Below are 25,800 nucleotides of genomic sequence, written 5' to 3' on the forward strand. Positions count from 1 at the left end.
TAAGTGACAATTTTTAATATAAACCACAATGCCGTCATTTTGATTTATGTGTCTAGTGGTATGAAATGCAGAGTAACTATTCAACACTGGTACCGGTTTCTTAGAGTTAAGTCTGCACTCGGTCAGGATCAAAACATCAACCTCAACATCTATTCGAGACAATGTTGCCACAAAATCGTCAAAATTGCTGTAGATACTTCTTATATTTTGAGTCAATACTGTCAAGTTATTGTTATATTGCTGCAGGTATGTAGGCAAGTGTTCAATGTCTAAGGTAACAGACTTACCAATTTCAGCATTGTCCAACTCCTGACAAGTAGTTACGTTACCATCCATTACTGAAAAGAGCAAGCGAATGGCGCTTCACCGGATTCACCTGGTTGTGACGATCGACAGAAATGTACACCTGCGTACAGCTGCACTTGACTATATTTACGTGATCACGCTTACGGACCACGATTATTTCAAAATTTAAGACTTGAATTATTCTAATGACGAGCTGAGAATGAGTGCGGTTGAGATATTCTGTAAGTATTTTGTGTAAGTGTTTTGTGTAGAAACTATTAATTAAACTTAAAATATACAATGTAATTAAATGTACTAAAAACAAAGCGATAAAAATCAAAAGACGTATTAGTCATGCGTTCTGCAGCAAATGGTGTATTTGTGCCTCGCTCCTGATGACAATAGCACGGGAATTTTCGTCTTTTTTTATTAGGATGCGACCATATGATGTCCAGCAAAATTTATATTGCTTAGATTTTGACAAATCTCGGGCTAGAAAGAATAGGCGAGCGCCTTTAGACGTCAATTGTTCAGATAAAAATACAGGAGCGTCCGGGTTCTTTGTCGTTATTCCGAGGTGTTTTGCTTGAAGTTTGGTCTTGTTCCTGATATTATAAGACTTCGAGCTCTTTAGTAGGTTGTTCTTTAAAATAGTAGAACCTAGATCCACAATTATAGGGGTGTTTGAAGACCCATCCTTCTTAACTGGTATTCTGTAAATGTCCTTGACATCTCGACGGTCCATATTAACATTTAAATGTTTACTGAGGCACAATGCCATGTTAGTCAAGTCTTCACTGCTTTCCTTAGGCATCTTAGGAACGTTTTTCAGCTCGATACAGGTTTTCCTGGCACTCCTCTGCAGGTCTTCAAGCTTGTCTTCCAATACAGCAATATACTCGTGGTCTTTTTTTCTTTGCAACTCAAGCAATTCTATCTTCTGACGAAATTCTTCATTCTGACTCGTTAGAAATGCAATAGAACTCTCAATATTATTGTTAGTTTGTTGAATTTCTTTGAGATTAGTAGAGATAGCTTTTAGTTCCTTTTGTTGGGTTTTCATGAATGAAGTAAATAACTCTTTTATTTCATCCTTAAATGTAAGAAATTCCCCAGGAAGATCCTCATCCCTCATTCTTTTACTACGCGAGGACATGAAATTAGGGGGTGTGTTATTCATCATTTCACTAATATTTGAGTCAGAGCTAGACCTATCCATTTCAACCCGTGAGTACTAGGTTGTGATGCAAACAAGGAGTCAGTTTGTCACTACAATCGGTCACTTATGGTCTGTGGCGTTACCTGCCAATCACAGCTGATAGGCGGCGCAAGCGCAGGTCTAGCGACCAATGACACTTTAGGAGGCGTTACTTGTTAGAAGCGGCGCGCGACCTTGATTTGTTAGAAGAAGCGGCCAATTAGAATTCAAGGGCGTGACCAACGAGTATGTATGCTTATTGGTTGTCCGTAGTCTGATTTACTAGGGCAGCAGAAGCTAATGAAATGAGTGTATCTTCCCGTAACTCACGTAGTATTTGTCGACATCTTTAACACCTCTTTCGCTTCATGCACTTCTATTATCTCACTGATTTTAATTTTAATTGAAATTTGATTTTTATCACTTTTTCTTTAAATTCAATAACAGCTCGTGTGAACGTCTACACCATACGGCGGTCCTAGGGGAAGAGGACCTTAGAGGGAAATCTTACACCTAGAAATTAAAATAGACTTAAAATGAATAAACACTTTTTTATTTTTTTCTTATGTTAAGTGCAGGAAGACCGCTTCGATATATCCCATCCCTAAAAAAGGCGATCGCTCTGATCCGTCCAACTTCGCCCACTAGCTACGATACAATATACAATACAATAACGGATAACCTCCGTGTTCGGAAATCCGAATATTCCACAAAGTAAGGGAATCCAGTATTAATCGCCAGCTCTTAAGTTATCTAGAGGGCCACCAGCTGATTACCGATTCTCATTCCTAGTACGGCTCAGCCGGCTACCTCCTTGTATACAGTGGCGGATTAACACTTTTGCCGCCAGTTAGCTATTCAAATTTGTCGCCCTTTGTAACCCATTTTAAAAACGCAGGAACCTACTTAATTAATCAAGAAACTTGTCGTATTGATGAACTTTAATTCCTATTTATTATATATGACCAAATCATATACTTTAAAGCTCGCTAGCTTCTAAGCTATTATCTCACAATTCATATTATAGATATCTATTTACAATATAACACAATATTATAAAAACAAAATTATTCAATCTACGGTCTTGTTATCTGTCGTAGCTTGTACTCTGTGAAGAATTATTGTGTACAGGTCTATGTTACCAGGTCATAAAATTTAAAAAAAATGTGTACGTCAACAATTTCGTTTCTAGATATAAATACAAATACACGAGTACATTTACTTTACAAATTAATTTATTAAATTATAAATATGACCAACTGAAGAACAACAAATGTACGGCACTAATGAATATTTAAAAATTAAAGTTATTAATCAAATCTAACTACATTCATGATGCGTAGAAATTTATAATAAGTTTATAATTGGTATATTATACTAATAAACATTTTTATTTTCGTTGTTTTAAGCTATTATCAAAACCTTCCATGAATTTTGCAAATGAAACCAAACGGCAGAATCAAGAACCAGAAGACATTGAATTGGAGGCTGAAAACATAACACAAGAAACACAACTTAATACGGAAGAAATGGATAGTGAAAGTAAAAAAGAAAAAATATATTCCCAGAATAAACAAGCGAAATTTGGTATGATTTAACATACTTATAAGAAAAAAGGGCGGGAAACACGAACGTGAACGCGCGCGTTTTTCGATTAACTAAAATTTTATTTTGTTTGTTGGATTAGGATTAGTAGTTTAGTGTAGTTTATGTATATATATTTGTGATTTCTTAGTTTTAGTTAATAGTGTAATTAATTCATAATTTATTGGTAAGTTTTCTTTTTTTATATACTTTTGCTCCTTATGGAGCCGCCTGATGACCCTGGGGGCGGAGAAGTCCCTGGGGTTGGATATGTTGTAACTATTTCTAATGATGAGTCTGGCATGGAAACAGACGGATCAGTAAAATCTAGCAGTGGTGCTAGAAAACGGAGAGCCAATGTAAATAAACATTGCTCGCATTGTCATAAAAAAAAACGTAATAAGAAACATGAGGGCAAGGAAATTAAACAAAATGAATGTTATTGCATTCCTTTATCCAATACCAATACCCAAATTAGTACTGCTCCGTTGTTCACGGAGTCACAGCTAAATTCGTTTAATAAAAAACCAGAATCTGTAGCTCGTTTAACATATCAGGCGAGTGATGCAGCACCATATGTTGTACATGTGCAAAGGATACAGCAAACTCCTAATGACAATGTAACAGTCCATCCTATTGCTTTTGGTCGTTTTTTAAAAAGAAACTCTATACATAATATAGTTAACGGAAGTTTAAAACGAATTGGCCGTAATAGACTGTCTCTTTCTTTTAATAATTACCAAGACGCAAATTCATTCTTAAATAGTTCTGCTTTACAATCAGTCGAGTATAAGGTTTTTATCCCAACATTTACTGTGACCCGTATGGGTGTTGTAAGAGGCATACCTGCTGAGTGGTCAGATGAAGAAGTTAAGGAGAATATTAATTTACCTGTTGGATGCGGTCCAATTTTAAAAGTTAGAAGAATGAGACGGCGTATCACTGCAAGTAATGGCAGTGAATTTAAGCCTACTGAGACTGTGGTTCTTACGTTTGATGGACAAGTACTTCCTAAGCGAATTTTTATTTGCTACACTGCTCTCCCAGTTGATATTTACATTTTCCCCACCATACAATGTTACAATTGTTGCAGATTTGGTCACGTGAAAGCAATTTGTAGATCAAAACCAAAATGTTTCAAGTGTGGTCAAGACCACACGGCTGATCAGTGCTCTATCCTAGAGGATGATGCATACTGCTGCTTATGTCAAGGTTCCCATTTTGCCACAAGCAAAAAATGTTTAGAGTTTAATCGCCAAAAAGCCATCAAAGAAACTATGGCCAAGAGCTGTATTTCTTATGCTGAAGCATCAAAAATTCATGCACCGATTTCTAAAGTGTCTTATGCTGATGCTTTACTTTCTTCTTCCAATGTAGGGGCTTTCACAATTTCTACTCCTCAAAATGAACAGACACGTAAACAGTCTTTGAGTAATACTTACAAAAAGACTGTTTTTCTTAAACCAAAAAATATTCCTAAACTATCCAAAGGTTATGACAAAAATACACAACATGAATTAATTAAAGACTATGATATGCCCTTACCCAGGAATGGTTGTGGTTTAAACCCAAACAACAATAATGAATTGACATTACAATCTATTGCAGACCTAATTAAAATTCTCATTAACACTTTATCACAGTCTAATATTCTTTCACCGTCCAACGCTGCTCCTTTAATTGACACTATCGTTAACTTACCAAATTATATTAATAATGGACAAGCAAGCCACAGCTCTACAGTGGAACTGTAGAAGTGCTTCATCTAAGAAAAGTGATATTATTTATCTTATAAATAAATATAAACCTTTTATCTTTGCTCTACAGGAGACTTGGTTAAAACCAGGTACTCCATGTAGGTACTCGGGCTATGCCTGTCTCCGTGAGGATCGCATTGACGGGTATGGTGGGGTTGCCTTACTAGTCAAGCATCATCTTCCCTTTTCTCTCTTTCCTATTCCTTCTCATAGTAATGATTTTTCAATTATTGCTGCTATTGTTAATAATATCTGCTATGTTTCAATATATATCCCTCATCCAAGTTCTTCTATCTTTGTTGAAATTGACTCTATTATTTCTTCTCTCCCTAAGCCTTTTATCTTATTAGGTGACTTTAACTGTCAACATAGTTCATGGGGCAGTTCAACAACCAATACATACGGAGTTTCATTGATGGAACTGTTAGACTCACATAATCTTTGCTTTCTCAACAATGGTTCTGTGACCCGGCGGACCACTCCCAATGAAGGCTCAAGTGTCCCTGATTTAAGTATTTGTACTCCTTGTTTAGCTTCCACTATTTCATGGTCTACACTCTCTTCTTCATTTGGTAGTGACCACTTCCCTTTACTTCTTAGTTTTCCTTTTCATATTAATTTTACATTTAGACATTCTCCTAGACTAAAATATCGACTTAATAATGCTGATTGGGATAATGAAAAAAAAACACCCTTTGTCGCTACTCCTCTTTTCGAAAACACTCTCCTTAAAGCCACAGCCAGCATTGGAATACTTGGCGTTGACATATCGAACGACGTTCAGTTTCGCGGTCACTTGGAGGGAAAGGCAAAATTAGCCTCCAAAAAGCTTGGTGTGCTCAGCAGGGCGAGACGGTACTTCACTCCGGGCCACCGCTTGCAACTATATAAAGCTCAAATTCGGCCCCACATGGAGTACTGTTCCCACCTTTGGGCGGGTGCTCCCCAGTACCAGCTTCTTCCACTTGACCGTATTCAACGAAGAGCGGTTCGAATCGTTGACGACCAAAATCTCTCCAAGCGGCTTGATCCTTTGGCGTTGCGTAGAGATGTGGGGTCTCTCTGCATCTTCTACCGCATTTACCATGGAGAGTGTTCAGAGGAGTTGTTCGGATTAATACCTGCAGCTGAGTTTCATCATCGGACGTCGAGGCAGAATACGAAATTCCACCCGTATCACCTCGACGTCCGCCGTTCCACAACTGCGCGTTTTTCCAGGCAGTTTTTGCCGCGCACCACCACTCTGTGGAACCAGCTGCCAACTGAAGTATTTCCGAACCAATTCGACTTAGGGTCCTTCAAGAAAAGAGCGTACCAATTCTTAAAAGGCCGGCAACGCACTCGCGAGCCCTCTGGCATTGAGGGTGTCCATGGGCGGCGGTATCACTTAACATCAGGTGAGCCTCCTGCCCGTTTGCCCCCTGTTCTATAAAAAAAAAAAAAAAAAAAAAAAAAAAAATACCTTTAAAACCCTTATAGAGAAAAAGATGACTTCCCTTCCTAGTATCTCACATGGTTCAGAATCAATTTGTGCTGATGCATTTACTAAATTATTTATAGAGGTAGCTGACAAAACTTTTCCAGTTAAAAATGGTGCTCTGGGCTTCATTCCATCTCCACCTTGGTGGGATCAAGAATGTTCGGAAGCTATTAAAAAAAGAAAACAAGCTGAGCTTCAATATTATGAGAATTGTACATCTGAAAATTTTGATCTGGTTACAGATGCTTTCAAGACCACTAGTTTATTATTCAAAAAGAAAAAAGCAGATAGCTGGAAAACTTTTTGCCTCTCTATTTCCCCTAATGTCCGTCCTTCAGTGGTATGGCGTAATATTAGAAGATTCAGGTGTGCTTTTACTGAAACCTCTGGTTCTTTCCCCGATTCATTAACTAATCAATTCCTCGACAGACTTGCTCCTACTACAGTTCCTGAAAGAATAATTATGCCTCTGATGCCATTAAACCCCTCTGGTCTCAATAGTCCATTTTCTATGTATGAATTTAAAGGAATACTATCTTCCCTTATAGACTCTGCTCCTGGTGAAGATGGAATCCCATATTCTTTCATCTCTCATTTAGGCGACCACAGTCTTGAATATTTCCTGAAATTGATAAATACAATCATGTTAACCGGTTCTATCCCTCCACGCTGGAAAAACCAGATCATTATACCAATTCTCAAACCTAATAAGAATCCCTCCAATGCAAATTCATATCGTCCTATTGCATTATCTTCGGTCTTGATAAAACTCTGTGAACATTTGGTGAAAACTCGTCTTGAATGGTTTTTAGAAAGCAATAATTTACTTTGCGACAGTCAATTTGGTTTTCGTCGAGGAAAGAGCACGATGGACAGTATTGCCATCTTTACCACTGACATTTATTTAGCATTTTCAAGGAATGATTCTGTTGTTGCCACTTTTTTAGATGTACAATCTGCTTATGACAATGTAGTGTTGTCAGTTCTCCATAAAAAACTACAGTATTTAAATGTACCTGTAATGTTATCAAATTTTATCATAAATAATTTATATGAAAGACACATCACTCTAATTTCACAAGACTCTACTGCTGTAACTAGAACCTTATGGAGAGGTCTTCCTCAAGGATCAGTATTAAGTCCCATTTTATATAATATTTATACCCATGATTTGAAAGCTTCTTTTGGAAATCGGATTTGTATTCTTCAGTATGCTGATGACCTTTTACTTTATTCCATTCATCAATCACCGGCCATTGCTTGCTCAGTACTGTCTCATTCTCTTAATTTATTAAAAACATGGCTTGATACTAATGGTCTTGAAATATCCCCCACTAAAAGTGTTGCCATGCTTTTTTCTAGAAAGCGACTTCCTCCTCCGATCACTGTGTATTTTGGTAGTATTATTATCCCTGTTAAAAACTCTGTAAAGTTCCTCGGTGTGTTTTTAGATTCTAAGCTATCTGGCGTACATCATTGTGACTACATTTTTAATAGGTGTGAGCGAAACCTAAACATCCTTAGATGTTTATCCGGTGTATGGTGGGGTGCCCATCCCTTTTGTATGAAACTTATGTACAACGCTTTAATCCGAAGTATTTTAGACTATGGTACCTTTTTATTATCTCCTGGAAATACAACCCGTTTTAAAAAATTAGATAATATACAGTCTAAGGCATTAAGATTTATTACAGGAGCTATGAAAACTAGTCCAATTAATGCTTTACAAGTAGAATGTGTTGATGCCCCATTATATCTTAGGCGACAATATTTATCTGATAAATTCATATTTCGCTCCCTTCAATATACCAACCATCCTCTCCGTTCTAAGCTTGAAGAACTGTCTCAATTGTTGACATCTTCCAATTACTGGTCAAATAAATCTTCACCTTGTCTCATCGTTAGCTTCAATAAATTTATCAATATTCAAACTCCAACTCACACCTTGACAACTCACCCTTTATTTGGAACCAACTATGAATCTCTAACTAGTTCCCCAGACATTAGATTTAATATTGGTATAAATAAGGGCGATTCCCACGCAAGGATTACTTTTAATTATTTCTGTGAGCAACACTGCCATGAGTACAATAATTATATATTTACAGATGCCTCTAAACACGGTTCGTCTGGTATTGTAGGCATAGGAATATTTCACTTACAAAGTAAAACTACAATAAAAATAAAGTTTCCTCCAGAGTCCTCAATCTTCACAGGGGAATGTTACGGAATCTTTAAAGCTTTAAAACTAGTTTTGAGTAAGAAACTTAAGAAATCAATCATATTCACCGATTCACTTAGTGCTCTTCAAGCTCTCCAAAAATATCCATTAAAAAACAAATTAATTTTTCCTATCATTATTGAGATTAGGGGTTTGCTGTATGAATGTAAACAATTGGGGTTGTCTGTGTCATTTGGTTGGATACCTGGACATTCTGGTATTTTTGGTAACGAAATAGCAGACCAACTAGCAAATGAAGCTGTTAAGAATGGCGATGCCAATTCATATAAAAATTATTATCATGATTTGGCCTCACTTCCTGCTTCTTTTCTTCAAAAATCTTGGACTGACCTTTGGACTCGGAGCAGTTTAATTAAGGGTAAATATTTCTCATCTATACAGCCCACAATACCACTGAAGCCATGGTTTTTTAAAATGAAATTTAACAAAAAGGAAACATCGTCTCTTATTCGTATGAGATTGGGCCATGTGTGTACCCCAGCCCACCTTACCAGATTTCATATTATAGATAATGAAATGTGTGAATGTGGGCTGAATATTGGTGATTTAAATCATATCATTCTGTCCTGTCCTCGGTATAACCACTCCATGCTATTCGATCATCTTGATCCTTCTTCCAGTATCCCGTTACCTACATCTGTTCCTGTTATGCTTTCATCTTTAAATCCTAATGTATATAAAAAGCTATGTTTATTTCTTAATATAAATAATATAAAACTATAAGTATATGTATATTTTGTATACAAATAATTTTCTATATGATATATTTTAATTACTGTTCTTAGTTGTTACTTTCCATAATGTAGTTAGTAGTATATTGAATTAGAAATAGTTTTATAACCTGCTGATCCTATCCCTTATCCTATGTAATTTTTGTTCGATCTAAAATTCTTTTTCTTTATTGTTCTTTTCCCTTACCTTTGTCGGTGGCTATACGCTCAGCGTAATGCTATATTTAAAAAAAAAAAAAAAAAAAAAACATACTTATAACCTTATCTTTGTATCTAGATATTATCATTTTGATTTTATGGCTTTTTTATGTTAAAGATTAGCAATTAATATGATAAGGTTATCTAATTCCAATTATATTTCAATGTGTCTAAAATTATGGCCATTTCAGGATACATTAAGTATGTTAGCCTTGGAATACTTACAGTACAAAATTCAGCATTAGGGTTGAGCATGAGATATGCACGAACTAGAAATGGAGTATTATTTTCATCAGCAGCAGGTTAATATATTTTATATAAAACTTTTTAATCAATAGTGTAAAAGAAGTTGTTTTAATTTTAAGTCAATACCATTGTTTATGATCTATCCCAGTTGATAAGACATTTAATAGTTATAAAAGTACCTTACAATTCAGTGTCAGGACATAGTGCAAGTTAAGCTTCTTGTATGACAAAAGTCCTTTAACAAATTGGTATTAATTATTGGTTTTGTACTTAGCTCAAAGACAGAACTCTTATTTTGAGTGTTTATTATTACCAAGAATCTTAACAATTTCAATTAATAACATTTATTAACATCTCATTTTAATATAAAAGGTTTTTTATTTCCTTTGATAATACTCATTATTATAAAATATTGTTATACAATATATGGCAAATCACACTATTTTTTACTAAATAAGCAATGAATCTGTAACACTAATAACTAATTGATTATTTTGGTTTTCTTTTCAGCTGTTCTAATGACAGAAATCCTAAAACTGGCAATATGCATAGTTTTGGTAATCAATGAATCTGGTGGTATAAGGAAAGGATCCCAAATTTTGTACAGTACTGTGATATTGAACATTAGAGATACTTTACGAGTTGGTGTGCCATCATTTCTGTATGTTATTCAAAATAATTTATTGTATGTTTCCGCTTCTAATTTGGATGCTGCGACAAATCAGGTAAAATACATTGTATTTGTTATGTGTAAACCCATGGGGTGCAGCTATTTATAAATAATCATTTTATATAATATGTGTATTTTATTTAACATATTTTTTTACATTACAAATAGCAAGCTATATAACTGACAAGATTTAAATTATATGTTTCTTTTCAGGTTACCTATCAATTAAAACTACTTACAACTGCTTTCTTTGCTGTGTTAGTTTTAAAAAAGAGATTAAAACGGTGGCAATGGGGAGCATTGGGATTACTTGTTATTGGTGTTGCCTTGGTTCAGTTAACATCTACAGAGGCGAAGAACAAAGCTAGTGAATCTCAGTCTAAGGTGCTGGGATTTTCAGCAGTTTTAGCAGCTTGTTTTATTTCTGGGTTTGCAGGAATATATTTTGAGAAAGTTTTAAAAGAATCTGATATATCTGTAAGTATATCCAGCAATCTATATACAATTTGACTGAAACAAATTTGGAAACACTTTATTCCATATAAATACTTTGTGAAATATGTTCACTACATAAAAGATTATGACTAATAAATAAAGATTTAAATTGAACTATAAATAACTGCCATGCATTTCAAACAAAAAGGTATGACATGTTAAAACCAAAGTACAATTTGGTTTTAATATGAAATAGTCAAAAATAGACATCAAATTTTTTATTAAAATATTGAGTAGTTATAAACAAAGTTTTTATAATCAGCAACTCTTGTCTTAATACTGTTAATACTTTTTTTATATTCAAATCAACTGCTTTTTAATGCAATTACAGTTGTGACCCGCTCCACTTATTGTGTCATTTAGTACTTAGCCTAAAACTTTAATTTGTTTATATATATCCACTTTGAGTTTTATTTATATCAACTCTGATAAGGCCACACATAAGAAAAAACAAACAACAGAAATTATAACCAATGTGCTGCTCCAATAGTAGGCGTGGACGGTGTGCATGATTTCAACACTCTGTATTTATTTATTGTGTTTTAATTTATTTAGTTGTTGATTCTACTTATTACAATAGTAAAAATTTTTTCAGGTCTGGATGAGAAATGTCCAGTTAAGTTTATTGTCAGTTCCTATTGGTATTATTACATATCTCATAGATAGTAAAGGGGCCATTACGGAGTTACTTAAAGGATTTGATGGTTTTGTGTGGTATCTAATAATACTGCAAGCAGCTGGAGGTTTGATTGTAGCTGTTGTAGTAAAATATGCAGATAATATACTAAAAGGATTTGCCACTTCAGTCGCTATTATTATTTCATGTATTGCTTCTATGTTTTTACTTAATTTCCATCTAACAGTACAATTTGCCATAGGTGCTTTGATTGTCATTAGTTCTATATTTTTATATGGCTATGTTCCCAAAAAGAAAGAACCTCGGAACCCTCTAAGTGTATAGTCTTATAGATAATTGTCTTTGCCAGTATGTACTTATTATATTTTACAAATTTAGTATTAAGGTAATTTTTTTATCACAACTATTAAATCATTATTGCTAGCTGTTACATTATATTTTATACAATTTTTATCATAAATGACTAGTTTGTCACTAAGAACGAAATATACTCTTTATATTTAAGAATGTTTTTATTTTTATTAAAACTTAACCTTCTTTTAGTTAATATATTAATTCAATATTAACAAATAAATGGTCTTTCAATAGGTATTAGGAATTTAGGAAGCATAAAATGAAATACTGTTACTATTATATATCTACTTTAATTTATATTCCTATTTTATAATTTAAAATGAATTAGTAATCTTTCGCTTCCTCATTTCCTCCAACCATTTATCAAGTTGTTCTTCGGGTGTTAATGGATTTCTCTTGTAGTAATCAACAGGAGGTTTGCCTTCTTCTAGGCGTACAAAATAATGAGAATATTGATAACGAACTTCACCCAGTCTCCCTCTAGCATGTCTTCTTATACCCTTGATAACAGCTCCCTTTCCAGAGAAAGATTCCGCTAAAATATTTATATAAATGTTTAATTTTCAACAAATTAAAAATATATTATATAAATATTTTCTTACCAATCCATAAATTACTACGAAATTCTACATTATGTTTTGTTACAGCTAGTTCCTGTGCTTCCAGTATGGCTTCTTTAACTAAACCTGCACCCTTTTTGTTAACAAAACTCAGTTGTTTAATAGCCTCATCTACTGTCATACCTCTGACAAAGCTCGCTATATACCATAGCTTTTCTGGACTGTATTTAAAATTAGTTTTTTGGTGACAAACATACTGAAAACGCAAACTGACTATCAACACATTTCATATTACACATATACATTTTCGTTTATAAATGAATTGTTTCTGCCCAGACAGATCACAAAACTATATTATATTTACACTTAAAAACTTATAATTAAGTTTTAACTACTGTACTTACATAGACTAACCTTGTTTTCCGAAATAAACAATTAAATTAATTTATAAAAAATACTGTAGTTAAATATAACTTTAATCAATACAAAATTAGAATACTTACTGCTGGTCTTGGTTTCTCTGAAGGATCCTGTGGGGGATATATTTTCTTATTGTATTTTAAAAATGATTTGGGCACATCTGATTTACTCCATGCTGTTACAGGAGCAGTAGTGTGCAGGTTTTGCGTCGTATTAATACGAAAACTTGCTAAGTATATATTTTTTAATAACTGGTTCATATTTTATGTTATCTTAAATAGCGTAAAGAAAATTTTTTTTTTTCATATATTTTTATAGTAAAAACATTCAGAATCACAATGCTATTTGTGAGTGTACTGACTACTGTCTAGTGAGTACACTCATGACAATTTCACAGACTAAGAAATCTGTCTGGAATATAGATAAAAACTTCATAAGTAGGAATGATATAACATATAATCTGTGAAATGTTTCATTTTGACTTCAGCATTTTGCAATAAGATTAAAATATTATAATGTTAAAAGAAAACAACAGAAATTGCATAATATGGTTTTATTAATTTTTTCCCGAGTTGCATATGAAAATGTAAAATATTGGGAAGACAGTAAATGTCCTTGAATTACTTACAGGAATTTACTTGTAGTTTTGTATCACATACTTAAATTTTGTGAAATAATTGTTATAATAAAAATGTTTTCACACAAATTTTAAGTTAAAAACAAAAATGTTAAAAAAAACCCTGTTCTGAATTATCTAATGAATTAAATATTAAACTATTTACAATATGCTCTGTAAGTAGTGAACTATAAGTATATTCTTTGTGAACAGACAGCACCAGCGAGTACAATATAGTTAATAAAACATTATGCTATTTAATATGGGTCTATTGCATTTTGCTTCAAAATCATGCAACAACTCGTCAATATCATTGTCTAAATCATCACTTTGGGACATTTTGGTAACCATATCACTAATAAGAAAGGCACCTATTGTTGCTTCTTCATGATTATCTTGAATATCAATATTTACTATATGGACAGGCTGATTACAAATAGATTTTCTGGAGACAAACCATTCAATGACTTGGTCATAAACTCTTTCCTCGCATGTTATGATAACATCAAAAATTTCATTTGATGCTTGAAATCGCTCTGGGCTTGGTTTAATTCTACGATTTCGGTCAAGCATATGCAAAAGTCCATTTTGTGTGTAATATGATTTATCTTTCTCCATTAAATCTTTGTAGATATCATCATAAGGAACACCAAATTCGTAACAATTAGGTCGATCAGCCGAAGTACCAGGAAGTTTTACTTTCTCCCCAGTTCCAAATGATTTCACTCTGAATCCTTTCTTTACAAGAAAAGCATGGGCTTCCATGCTTCTGTTCATGTTTGAAGAACACACAACTGCGAAATATAATTCGCTCATTTTTATCCTTGTCCACAGGCAATGAATTAGATTTTCTATAATATCACTGAAAAGTTATCATTTAAATGCAATAATTAGGTACGAGCATGTTCGAATGTCATTTACAAATATCCTAAAATTGAGAATTATTAAGATGGCAAATTTAAAAAGTAGGAGATCAAAAATTTCGACGAACTCGGTTTACAAAATCTTATTAAAATGTAAGAACACAAAGACATTCGAAATTGACATTAATCCCATTTAGATTTTAGATTGTCATAATTCTCAACTAATTTTGACACTCAGTGATCAATTTTTTTGTACCAAACTTTGGTTGAACCATAGAGAATGAAAATTAATGGATAAGTCAAGATAAAGATGCGCGTGTATGTGGCGTACTAATGCTATCAAGTATTAAAAAATAATCTCCCAAGCACATAAAATATTGAAGAAACTCCATTTAACACGCTTCATTCGAAATCGATAACTAAAATGAAATTTAAAAAAAAATTGATTGAAGTGTTAGAGTTAATTTATTACATTTTAGGTAATAATTAATTTAGTCAAAATGTGAATCTTTCGAATTGAAACTTCTTTAGAACCGTGTAGTAGTAGTAGTAGTAGTAGTAGTGATTTCAACCGGATGCAACGGAAAAAGCGACAGTAAAAGAGACAAAAACTTAATCCTATGTTTTAACGTGGGAGAAAATGAGATAGGAGGCATCATGCAGCCGCATTGATTTTATCGAAATTCAAACTTTAGTTGTTTTAGTTTTGGATTGATGATATAAATTATAATTTATCATTAAAATATACTGTTTTTAAAGAAAAGTTTAATACATTCAGATAGTGAAAAATGAAAAATGTTTAATTTATGTATGATTATTATTATATAAAAACTTTGTTTTTGAAGATTTCACTTCTACCACGTGTGATTTGCACATATGTTTTTTATTTCGAATATGACAATATCAAATATACATACACAAAGACAATATAGAGAAAATGCCTAAAAGATCGTAAGCAGTCTCCATGTCGAAGAACACCGCAGCCGCAACCTGTTTCTGTTTCAGTACTCTCGACAGCTGGAGGGTAGTTGCTGCAGCATGGCCTCGAACAGCTTGGACTGTGTGGTGAGGAGAAAAATCGATGAGCGATAGCTTGCCGGCGTCATAGCGCAGTTTTCCGTTTGGGTTCGGCTGCGCCAATGAGAGCTGCATGCGGAGGCAGTGCAGTCGTACCCAATCTGTGGAAGCCTCCTCGAGGACGCGCTTCCATGACTCGGTGACGTGGTCGTTGACGGTGTCCAAGGTGTCTTCTCTGTGATTGACTCACCAGGGTGACATCAATGCCATGGGAGCAGAGTAAATGTTTGAGATAAGTGGCCTTAACAGCGAGCCCACGCGCATTCCAATTTAGGAGTCGGAGGCCCCCCATTATAGGCGACTGTGACCTCGGGTAGGGCCTTTGGAGGCCGATGCCGCTCTCCTGAAGAGCGGGGATTGATTTCACAAGCTTGCAATGCCTGGAGAATGTTGGTGACCGCAGCCAGCGCGGAGCACCTCCTACATCATTGGACAACGCGTGCGGGAGTCGTAAGCATCGTGCCAGCAGTTAACAACTATCAACAATTATCAAACAGAATGTGTGGTACTTAAATTAATAAAACATTATGCTATTTATTTCCAACCAAACGATTTATTATTATACGCGACAGGCTTGACCCACTCACACCATTACAAATCCGAATCAATGCCACGAGACAAAGCAGAGTTAGCGCTTTCTTAAACAAATTACTTTATTTATTAATTTAGTACTCCTACAGCTAACATAAATTATATATAATTACAAACAAATACACTGACAATATAGCCAAAGATGGAATTCATGATACATTTAATAATAAAAAGATTTATAAAAGGGAACAAACAAACAAAAATTATTTAATACATGTGACTAATTGTGATTTAATTTATTTAACTAAGCTTAAGTTGTGTTGTGTGATGATGTAAAAGTGTGGGTATGTACGTGATGGTGTGTATGTGGGGTGTGCTCATGTACTTTGGCGGATTACCGCTAGGGTCACACCCGTGCTAAAGTGATTTTGTCACTATCATGATCTCGGAAGGCTCTTTTTTCGCACGCTTGGAGCACATTTTATGGCTTGTTGGCAATGCTGTAAGAATTATATAAGTCTCATTTAATATATCAATGGGTAGTCTTCTTCTCGTCTATGCGTTTAGGCAGACTGCTAATACAAATGATAGGCTACTTCTACCAAGTCTGTGTTATAGAATATAGATCATATAGATTATAGTCTATTGGCTAGCACTGTACTATGGATGGCGATATTTTGTTTTTAGATTTAGCAGGTGTCTTATATAGTGTATTTGTAAAATTAAAATTGTATTTACGTGTAGTAATTAGGTATATGCTAAAGAATTACTTTGTTTTAGTATATATTTTGTTATTAACGCATGTAACTTTTTATAAATTATATTTAAAAGATGTTCAGATCCTTAAGAAATAAGTTTTTAATCAAAATTCCTCTCATTAATACACCAAAAAATACATTTCTAACCAATGATTACAAATGTGCGAATGCTTGGAACTCTCAAGTAAATTCTACCATATTGACAAAAGTTAATCTTGGAGATTTTTATACGAGTTTAGATCAGAATTATTCATCGAAAGGCACAATTAGCGCTATTGATGTTGACATATTTGCTAATGCCGTAAGGGACGGTGTGTATCTCGAAGAGCTGAAAGATCTTTTGCATAAACTAAGATTATCAGGTGAAACTGGAAATACATTGGAATCTACACATCATGCTACAGTCAGAAATTTCATGGAATTTGGCAATATTCAAGAGCTTGTAGATATTTTGAAAAATCCTTTAAATTATGGCATATTTCTTGATTATTATACTGCAAATCTCTTATTGGATAAATTAATCAAATCTCAAGACTATGAGATGGCTACCAATGTTGCAGCACTTATAATGTTGCAGGAAGACTATACTAATGAGATAACTTGTTCTTTGTGTCAGTATGCTTGTTACAAATTTATTACTGAACACAAACCTGATAATCAAGAGCAGCCAAAAGAAACAGAAAAAAATAAAAAGGTTGAAGAGGTTAAAATACGAATTAAGTTCCTTCGCAATCCATATTTTGATGATCACTTTGACATTAAAGATATAAAGTTATTATCCGGAAAGACATTAGCTTGCATATCTAAATGTTTCCCTGATAATGTCTGTAACAATTTACAAATTCTAGGCTGGCTTTTCTATAAAAAATATGACCAACTATCTACTCTTGTTGATAAACTAAGTCAAAATAACTCATTTAAAGTACATAAAGAAGTAATTGATATATTGAAATCTGTCATATCAGAAGAGTCAAAAGAATGTGTTGATAAATGCATAAACTTGCTAAGTAATGTCAAAGTGGCAGAGGGAAGCCTTGAAGAATCAATAAAAAATTTAGTAGAAAATGCAATTAATAAATCTCAAAGTAAAGATATATCCTTACAAGAAAAGGTAAATATAAATATTACCATTTTGATCAATATTAAATTTTGTTTATTTTTCACTTATAAAATAATAATATTGAAATCATTTTGCTAATATTCTATTTTTAACTTTTACATTTATTTCAGATGTTTAAAGAATGGGAAGTTATGCGAGAACAAAAACTGCAGGAACAAATAACACGTTTGGATAGAATAAAGCGTGTGCAGGCTATAGAAGAAAAACAGAGCATATTACAAAAGGAAGAGCAATTATTGTGGTTCTTTGAAAATGAAGAAAAAATTGACCTTCAAATAGAAGAAAAGGAGCAAATGGAAGATAAAAGTCAAATAAAAAGAAAAAGTCAAGATAAATCTGATGAAGATTATATTCCTCCTGAAATCTTACCTAAGAGAAGGTAGATGAAGTGATTAATAAAAATGAAATAAAATTTACAGTTAGAAAACATTGTTTTTTTTAATTCATTTGCTTTAAAAATATAAATCAGATAGAAATTTCACCTACAAATTAGGCGGGAAGTGTGTGGGTTCCGTCTATGTAGAGCAACCCACTAAAACCCAAAAGTCCTATCTGTTCGCTCGCAGAACGTTGCGTTATGTCGACTGCAAAAGTGACGAATCCACACTCGTGACAAATGGGGAATGCCTTGTTCTTGTCAACATACAAAAATCCAGAGGACCTGAACGAATCGTTCTTTTTACCCAGAAGATTAACATTTGACCTGTAGATGTAATTGTGCAGACTCCTGCTCTGTGATCTTGTAAATCATTTATCCATTTCTGAAGGGTGGTCACTTGAGCTTCCCGTCTTCAACTATTTGTGTTCAGGAAGGGGGTCAGAACCCCTATTTCTACTATCTGCCCTAGCCCTTGATATGTGAACAGGTAGTAAATGTAAATTCACAATTTAATATTTTAGACGTTCATAAGTGTACTTGTTACCACCTACATGAATAATGATATTTTGATTTGTTTATTTAGACACCTGCAATAGCACACGCCGCCTCGCATGAGATGGTGCAGTATGTCCTTGCCACCCTTATGGCCAGCACTCGTTGGGTCTGTATCAGAATCTCCTTGCTTTGAGTGAACGAATTGAATGGGATCAGGAAGATCTTATATGTCCTGATAAAAATGACAATCAAGGACAAGCCCCAGATACTGTAAGTTAGGTGGCTTACTTTTATGGGCACCCCACATAAATTAGGGTACATAAACTTTATGACATTTTTTAATGTATGTAAGCAATGAATTAGATTTCATTCAAATTTAAAATCATTTATTTATGTAGGTAAAACAAACATACTTGTGAGTGTCAATAACAGAAATGTATATGCATGAATGCTTCAAATTTTACATTTACTGCCAGTTCTCAAATCAAGGGCGTAGAACAGAAGACAACAACTGGCAATGAACTTGTATTGTACCTATATTATTTAATGAGACATAAAGAAGAAGACACCTGTTATTATATGTTTAATGAGACATATATTATTAAGTTTTAATTTGATTCTTTTTATAAATTAGCTAAATCTAATTGAACTTTTTGAAGTATGTTTTCAGTTCGCTTCGATTTCTCCGTTTTTATATTATCTTCTAAATCCACAATACCCCTTGCAAGGTTTCTAGTTTTATTAACAAGTGATACAATCGTATTGCATTCAGAATGCAAGAATACCAGTAGTTTGTAAGCTTTCTTTGCTTGATCATCCTTTTTAGCATCCTAGAACATCATAACATATATTAGTATCCAACTACATAGTTTCTACTATTTTTACTTGATTAGCAAATTGGAATAAACATATGAAACTTAGTTAATACTTTGAACACTTTTTGATTAGGTTTATTCTCGCAGTCTTTATATTAATTATGTTTAGAAGAATTGGTAATTTTAGGAATTTATATTGGTTTTAATTTTGAAAACGTTATTGAAACAGTAATTACTATAGTAGAAGATTTAAATTAAATAATTCACCTTAAAAAGAGTTTCATCTGCAATGGAGAAATACCTTCCCAGTTTGCCCTCAAGACTGTTTATTTCTTTTTGTAAGTGTCTTGTATCTTCTAAAATCTTTTTTATTTCCATATTTTGTTTGTCCACATTACCTATTATTTCTAATATTCTTTTGGTGTCATGTCTGTCTGTAATTTTATTTAAATAATGAGAATTAAACAATATAGAAAAAGCTACAGGTTTTTCTTCGGAGCAATTAAATGTTTTATCTAAACTTCAGAAGCTATGCATTATGAAGTAGAGAGAAAGAATAAAAAGTTATCTTTTATTTCCCACTTTCATTTTTTCATATTTTGCCTTTAATTGGATTCTTAACTTTTCCTTTTACTCACATTCATCTATAACACCTTTAGCTTTCTCTTTTAAATCCATAAGATGTTTTTTACAATTATTTCTCCCCAACTAAAACATATAAAAATGCTTTGAATCTTATAAAATGCAAATATTCTTACTGTCATTTGTAGATAATTATCCTACAATCTATGCAATGGTTCTAGGCTGTACTAGCAGTATAATTAAAGTGAATTACTTAATTAAGTACTTTATCTCACCAGTTTTAAATAGTCTTTTTCTGATTTTAACTTCTCTAAATCAACTTTCAAAGAGAGGTTTTTATGATTTTAAGTCATCCACCTTACCATGCATTCCATTTAAATTTTTATGAATAATTTCTAAAAGATTATCAACCAAATTTTCTGAGTCAATGTCAGTAATACCAACACTCTTTAGCACATTCTCTATGTTCGGCAAGTCTGAATCAACACATCCACAGCTTTTTTGAGCCTAAAACTATTAGATTATTAAAAAATTATATGAAATATGAGCATATTATGCTCCTTCTCTTTGTTTATCACAAATTGTGTATAAAAAATATGTTGGCCACATATTATATGCACTGCTTATAGAGAGAGCAATTTCATATTTTTTGTTTTCATTGCCATTGGTAATCAATAATAAAGAAACAGACACAGGAAATCCTTTTGCTTTCCCCCCAGGGGAACTTGGCTTGTGGCAGGCTTGGACAAGCCAGGCTATTTATCTCAAAATTCTTACCTGAGAAAATTCAACCTCCATTACATTTCTTTCACTGGTAAGCATATCCAATTTTTGTTTCAATTGAATTGTTGTCTCCTTCAATTCTTTGAGGATTTCTTTAATATTTTTCTTTGTTTGAATTTCACTATTTGAATTTGTATTCATATTTGTTTGGTATATTATAGGTGTGTTCTCAATTTTTATGTTTTGAAAGTGTTTTAATTTTCCAATAAGAAAATCCAGCTTTTTATCAATTCCTTTTTCTAAAACTTTTTCCTGTTATAAAAATGTAAGGACTAAATAGGAGAACTTTATAAAATATAACTAATCTTGAATGAAATAGATGAGTGTTTGTTTATTGATGTTAAATACTTTAAGTTTTAAAAATTGTGATGATTATAAGGTAAAATATTGCTGTTACTGGCTTATATATCATTATAGGACATATATTTAAATTATAAGCTTCTCAAACACTTACAAAATGGCATACCTTTTTGATAAATGTAGTCACCAAATGACATTTTTATAGGGTTTTTACAGCAAGGCAGAATCCACATAGTGTTAAGATCTTCAGCTATTTTTAAAGTAATTTGTTGCAGGATCTCTTGTTTCTTATTAGAAGGGACAACTTTCACATTAGATTTTTATCTTCACATCTTCACTGGGTAACTTTTCAATTAAGAACATAAATACTTGTCGGAGTTCAGTCTCATTGTAGTATAGTAATGTTTGATAGCCAACATCATTTATGTAGCCCAATTCCTACAATATTAAAAGTATGATAAGCATAATAGTGGAGATGGAATGCGAACTCTTGTAATTATATGTACCTAACTTGACGTTACCGCGCCTACCGGCTACCGCGGTCGGAATTGTAGGTTATTTTCATATATGTAGCGTCTATTGAATTTTCGAATTCATTTAATGTCTTCGAATTTTGTTATTCAATATTTATTGAGTGACTTTGAATTGAAAAGTGAAACGTTGTGGCTGTTTAATATTTGTGAATACATATCAATTTTGATTGGCAACGAAGATGGGAAAAACAGTTAGGGAATATAAAGCAGGAGACTTTATATTCGCTAAAGTGAAAGGATATCCAGCGTGGCCTGCAAGAGTGCAACGACCAAATGGAAAGAAATACTTTGTGTATTTTTATGGGACGGCTGAAACAGCGAATTTACCACCAAATATGATTTTTGATTACGCCGAGAATAAAGATAAATTTTTAAATAAAACAGTAAAACGGCGAGATTTTAATGATGGCGTAAAACAGATTGAATATGACTTCGCCAATAATATTCCGTTGGAGCAAGTTGTTGGTTCGTCTGCGACTGATCCAACGAACAACGAAACGAATGAAGATGACTCCGCGCTTGACACTACAGCTGATGACACGATGGCAGATAAGTCGTCGCTTAATACTACCCAAAATGACACTTTAATTGACGAATCGGACATTGGATTAGTCACTAACGAAGTTAAGCCTAAAGGCAAGAAGTCGATAAAAACAGCAAAGGAAACACTGAAGAAGGAAGTAAAAACACCGAAAGCTAAAAAGAACGAGGAAGAAAAGAAGAAGAAAGAGGAATTTAGTAGAAGCGGAAGGAAGATCAGACCGAAGAGATACATTGACGAACATACAGAGGAGAACACGGCGTTGCAATCCCCAGCTGTGAAGAAGAAACGCGCGATTTCACCGGCTCTGGAAAAGGAGGACAAGGACGAAGTGTTTTTACACCATAATGTTTTGTCACAGTCAGAACTTGAAGAGCTTAAAGAACCCTTCAATGCTGAGGAGGCAGATAAGGAAAACATATTGATTGCATACCTCCCTACGGGACAGTATATTGGCATCAAGCTGTTCCAATCAAGGCCAACAAACTTCAAGAATGAGGGTGGTAGGCTGAAATGGTACAAGCAACAGGCGGCGAATGCTATCGCGATGAAACAGCAATTAGAGCGTGGCCAGATAATGGCTCAATCTGTGGGTGGACAACTTATTATGGAGTTACATTTGAGCGATGAAGAGAAGGAGCTCTTGGACAAGGAAAGGGACCTTGATAAGAAGAAATCCCGACTACAATTCCTGAAGACGGAAGTGAAAATGATGGAATTGGACGCGAAAATCAGAACTTGTCTTTGTCTAGAGAAGGCGGACACAACAATGTGTCTGAAGCTGTTGGACGAGTTGTTGGAACTGGACATCAAGCCCCTCATGCTGCTTAAGCACCCAGCGTGCTTGGAGACCGTGAAGCGTATGCGCGCGTACGTGGGCAACACGGCCTCGTGGGACCTCAGCGAGGCGGAGGCTATCCTCTTCAGCAAACACGCGCATCGAATACGGAAGCAGGCGGACGTCATCTACAACGGCATGAAGAAACTCTTCTCGACCCCCGAAGGTCTCTCATTCTGCGAGTACTTCACCGGAAGAGTGGCGCTCTTCAAACAGATTACCGGCAAAATGTCCCAAGAGGAGGCCATGGAGATGGTTTACGAACCCATAGAAATGTCACAGCCGACATCTCACACGATGATGTCTGCCGTTCAATCGGCGAATGAGATCACCGACTTAGTAGATGGTCAGATGAAGCAGACTGGTAAAGCTAAGAAAATAGCGAATACACCCACAAAGACCCCGGTGAAGAAAAATGCGAAGAAGCAAGAACAGAAGCCACAAGAGGAGAAGAAACCGGAGGAGGATAAAAATGAAGCTGAGAAAGATGATAAGAGCGAGAAGAAAGCGGAGGAAGAGAACGCAAAAGACGAGACAGAAGATAACAACGATGTAGAAAGCATGGAGAAAGAAGATACAAATACAGACACATCGAATGACACAAAAACGGAGACAAATAATAAAATCATATACTTAGATAAGGAAATGGAGGAAGACACGGAAGAGAAGGAAAAAGAAGAGAAAATTGAGAAGAGAAAATTGAGCACAGAAACGAAATCGAGTTTTGAAGAGAAGGAAGAGGAACCCAATGCATGAGAACGAGAGAGAGCAAGAAACTGACCAACCACCTCCGAAATCTCCTGCGAAAAGAAAATCAAAAGCTTGAATAATTAATATAGATGTCGCTCAGAGTCGATCAATAATATTAACAATTACGATTTTGACTCTAATCAACTATATAAAGTAGCGATAATATAGTATTGTAATTAAATAAAGTGTTCTCTTTACGTATCGTGTTTGTACTGGATGATTGATTTTTAATAATTTGAAATATTCCATTATTATTCATCTTATTATTTTTATTGAGCTTAATTTTAAAATTGATTTTAATTATTTTTGAAATTTTAAAAGTTAACGTTAAAATATTAATTTGTTTAATGCGCTGCTGCTTCAATTATACTTTCCACTGGTATACCGTATATCATAAAAGTATTTACATCCTCATTGATATTACTAAAAATATTATAAATTAGATTACTTATATTCAAACTTAAATTATAAGGCGGTGTATTTTTAAATTTTACTTACACATTTAACTGACGTAGAAAGTGTCTAATAATCAAATCCACTTCTTCCATTATTGTAAATTTGAAGTAATTTACTTGAAACAGTTGCATTAATTTCAGAAAAAAAACAAAACAATAATATCTGAATCTAATACAGCCCGTATTTAACTCCTATCCAGAGTAATTTAAGTATTAAGTATAGGGAAAAAGAGCGCCCACTCGCGGAAATTTTTGGAACGATCAAATAAAGCGCCCTTTGAGTGTTGGAACAGGAACTAGTCTATAGTGTATATATACACGGTAGTGTGGGACTGGTGCACAGGCTCCTCGCCTCCGACATCCCGCGGCGCGTGGTGGCAATCATTCGCTCCTTCCGTCTCGACCGGCGGGCGGCGGTTTCACATCTCCGTCCAGGGGGTGAAGTCGAGCTGCCGGCCAATCACCGCGGGTGTCCCTCAGGGCAGCTGCCTATCACCGAGCCTATACTCAATCTATACTAATGAAGTTCCAGTCGCAGCGGGGTGTGCGGTGTCACTGTTGGCGGACGACACCACCTACATCGCAACGTCATTCAACACGCGCTACGTAGGCGTCAAGCTGCATAGGTCGCTGGACGCCCTTCCCGCTTAGCTGGCTGAGCGGCGCCTGACCGCAAATGCCCCTAAGACTCAGGCCAGACTTTGGCTGGCGACAGCTCCCGCCACCGCTCCAGCTACAAGGGGTCGAGGTCCAGTGGTACCAAAAAATAATCTATGACGTCATTATCTTCAACAATTTAACGGCAGGTCCCTTTTAATAGAATCTGGATACGATAATTCTGGCGTAACGCTGACATGTACCTAGTTAGAATAATAATTTTGAATTAATTTATTCTGTCATTTTGTTAATGAATCTGAATTTAGAGACATCTATTGACAGTCATGTACATTTAATTACGAAAAAGTTCCGTTCCAGCATAGGGATGTCGTTAGCTTCTTTGTACAATATTGTAAGAGCCCTTATAAAGTTATAACTATTGCCATAAAATTATAAAAAAAAAACTTTTTTAATACTTAAAAAATCACTTGGAGGTGTTACAATCAAGGTTCTTCGACACACCTACATAAACAGTATCATCAAATTCGTGTACATATATGATTTCTAAGTCGTTACCGTATTTTTCTTATTGGGGATTTAAGCTAAGTAATAATTAATTTACAAAGAAGTTCACTTCTGAAATGTGCACTATGTACGCACGCACTTTTTTTCATCTTATTTTGACGACAAGATGTATCAGAATGAGTAGGACAAATTATCTTTATTTTCACTATACTTTTTATTATTACAATGTTTCTTCACAATGTCTTATTGGCATAGGCTGTAAAAATAATGTGTGTATTTCTGAAATAAATAAATACTTTAGCGGTATTTGAAGTTGGCTTGGGGGAAATATTCTGTAGTCCATATAGACTGTCAAGTATAAGTTGGCGTTCCAGTGGCGGCGCCT

General features: G+C 34.3%; 6 protein-coding genes and 1 long non-coding RNA gene across 8 annotated transcripts; 3 read left to right on the plus strand and 4 right to left on the minus strand.

Moving 5' to 3' along the window:
• Positions 1–2,622: 2,622 nt before the first annotated feature.
• LOC110992875 (UDP-N-acetylglucosamine transporter) lies at positions 2,623–12,027 on the plus strand. Its single transcript, XM_022258855.2, has 6 exons — positions 2,623–2,758; positions 2,893–3,070; positions 9,667–9,777; positions 10,232–10,446; positions 10,605–10,868; positions 11,482–12,027. Exons 2-6 carry the CDS (start codon positions 2,911–2,913, stop codon positions 11,845–11,847), a joined length of 1,116 nt encoding a protein of 371 aa, XP_022114547.1. The 5' UTR covers positions 2,623–2,758; positions 2,893–2,910; the 3' UTR covers positions 11,848–12,027.
• Positions 6,489–8,156, minus strand: LOC123690135. Of its 2 annotated transcripts, XR_006750935.1 has the most exons (3): positions 7,469–7,483; positions 7,009–7,320; positions 6,489–6,926 (listed from the first exon to the last, which is right to left on the minus strand). It is a non-coding gene; the product is annotated as an uncharacterized LOC123690135 (long non-coding RNA). The 2 variants fall into 2 exon arrangements; XR_006750934.1 differs by having other exon boundaries at positions 7,009–8,156.
• A 120-nt stretch (positions 12,028–12,147) lies between the features above and the next one.
• Positions 12,148–13,232, minus strand: LOC110992855 (39S ribosomal protein L22, mitochondrial). The gene is made up of 3 exons (XM_022258830.2): positions 12,941–13,232; positions 12,480–12,693; positions 12,148–12,412 (listed from the first exon to the last, which is right to left on the minus strand). Exons 1-3 carry the CDS (start codon positions 13,115–13,117, stop codon positions 12,192–12,194), a joined length of 612 nt encoding a protein of 203 aa, XP_022114522.2. The 5' UTR covers positions 13,118–13,232; the 3' UTR covers positions 12,148–12,191.
• Positions 13,233–13,395: 163 nt separating this feature from the next.
• LOC110992848 (RNA polymerase II subunit A C-terminal domain phosphatase SSU72) lies at positions 13,396–14,529 on the minus strand. The gene has a single exon (XM_022258821.2). It carries the CDS (start codon positions 14,287–14,289, stop codon positions 13,711–13,713), a length of 579 nt encoding a protein of 192 aa, XP_022114513.1. The 5' UTR covers positions 14,290–14,529; the 3' UTR covers positions 13,396–13,710.
• A 2,086-nt stretch (positions 14,530–16,615) lies between these two features.
• LOC110992846 (28S ribosomal protein S27, mitochondrial) lies at positions 16,616–18,249 on the plus strand. Its single transcript, XM_022258819.2, has 2 exons — positions 16,616–17,813; positions 17,933–18,249. Exons 1-2 carry the CDS (start codon positions 16,776–16,778, stop codon positions 18,203–18,205), a joined length of 1,311 nt encoding a protein of 436 aa, XP_022114511.2. The 5' UTR covers positions 16,616–16,775; the 3' UTR covers positions 18,206–18,249.
• Positions 18,250–19,263: 1,014 nt separating this feature from the next.
• On the minus strand, positions 19,264–21,806 carry LOC110992832 (coiled-coil domain-containing protein 22 homolog). The gene is made up of 6 exons (XM_045633054.1): positions 21,683–21,806; positions 21,343–21,614; positions 20,871–21,115; positions 20,456–20,600; positions 19,779–19,945; positions 19,264–19,526 (listed from the first exon to the last, which is right to left on the minus strand). Exons 2-6 carry the CDS (start codon positions 21,407–21,409, stop codon positions 19,320–19,322), a joined length of 831 nt encoding a protein of 276 aa, XP_045489010.1. The 5' UTR covers positions 21,410–21,614; positions 21,683–21,806; the 3' UTR covers positions 19,264–19,319.
• A 70-nt stretch (positions 21,807–21,876) lies between these two features.
• On the plus strand, positions 21,877–24,035 carry LOC110992845 (PC4 and SFRS1-interacting protein-like). The gene has a single exon (XM_022258818.2). It carries the CDS (start codon positions 21,889–21,891, stop codon positions 23,842–23,844), a length of 1,956 nt encoding a protein of 651 aa, XP_022114510.2. The 5' UTR covers positions 21,877–21,888; the 3' UTR covers positions 23,845–24,035.
• The last annotated feature ends 1,765 nt before the right edge of the window (positions 24,036–25,800 follow it).

Source organism: Pieris rapae, chromosome 22, assembly GCF_905147795.1.
Source record: "Pieris rapae chromosome 22, ilPieRapa1.1, whole genome shotgun sequence".
NCBI classification, from domain to species: domain Eukaryota; kingdom Metazoa; phylum Arthropoda; class Insecta; order Lepidoptera; family Pieridae; genus Pieris; species Pieris rapae.

Coding starts and splice junctions, on each gene's coding strand:
- LOC110992875 (XM_022258855.2), top strand. CDS start 2,911: ATGAATTTTGCAAATGAAACCAAACGGCAGAATCAAGAACCAGAAGAC. Junction 3,071..9,666: donor GAATAAACAAGCGAAATTTG/GTATGATTTAAC, acceptor TGGCCATTTCAG/GATACATTAAGTATGTTAGC. Junction 9,778..10,231: donor ATTATTTTCATCAGCAGCAG/GTTAATATATTT, acceptor TTTTCTTTTCAG/CTGTTCTAATGACAGAAATC.
- LOC110992855 (XM_022258830.2), bottom strand. CDS start 13,117: ATGAACCAGTTATTAAAAAATATATACTTAGCAAGTTTTCGTATTAAT. Junction 12,694..12,940: donor CAGAGAAACCAAGACCAGCA/GTAAGTATTCTA, acceptor TTGCGTTTTCAG/TATGTTTGTCACCAAAAAAC. Junction 12,413..12,479: donor TCGTAGTAATTTATGGATTG/GTAAGAAAATAT, acceptor TAAATATTTTAG/CGGAATCTTTCTCTGGAAAG.
- LOC110992848 (XM_022258821.2), bottom strand. CDS start 14,289: ATGAGCGAATTATATTTCGCAGTTGTGTGTTCTTCAAACATGAACAGA.
- LOC110992846 (XM_022258819.2), top strand. CDS start 16,776: ATGTTCAGATCCTTAAGAAATAAGTTTTTAATCAAAATTCCTCTCATT. Junction 17,814..17,932: donor ATATATCCTTACAAGAAAAG/GTAAATATAAAT, acceptor CATTTATTTCAG/ATGTTTAAAGAATGGGAAGT.
- LOC110992832 (XM_045633054.1), bottom strand. CDS start 21,409: ATGTGGATTCTGCCTTGCTGTAAAAACCCTATAAAAATGTCATTTGGT. Junction 19,946..20,455: donor AAATTTAAATGGAATGCATG/GTAAGGTGGATG, acceptor ATAAAATTACAG/ACAGACATGACACCAAAAGA. Junction 19,527..19,778: donor CAGATGAAACTCTTTTTAAG/GTGAATTATTTA, acceptor ATGATGTTCTAG/GATGCTAAAAAGGATGATCA.
- LOC110992845 (XM_022258818.2), top strand. CDS start 21,889: ATGGGAAAAACAGTTAGGGAATATAAAGCAGGAGACTTTATATTCGCT.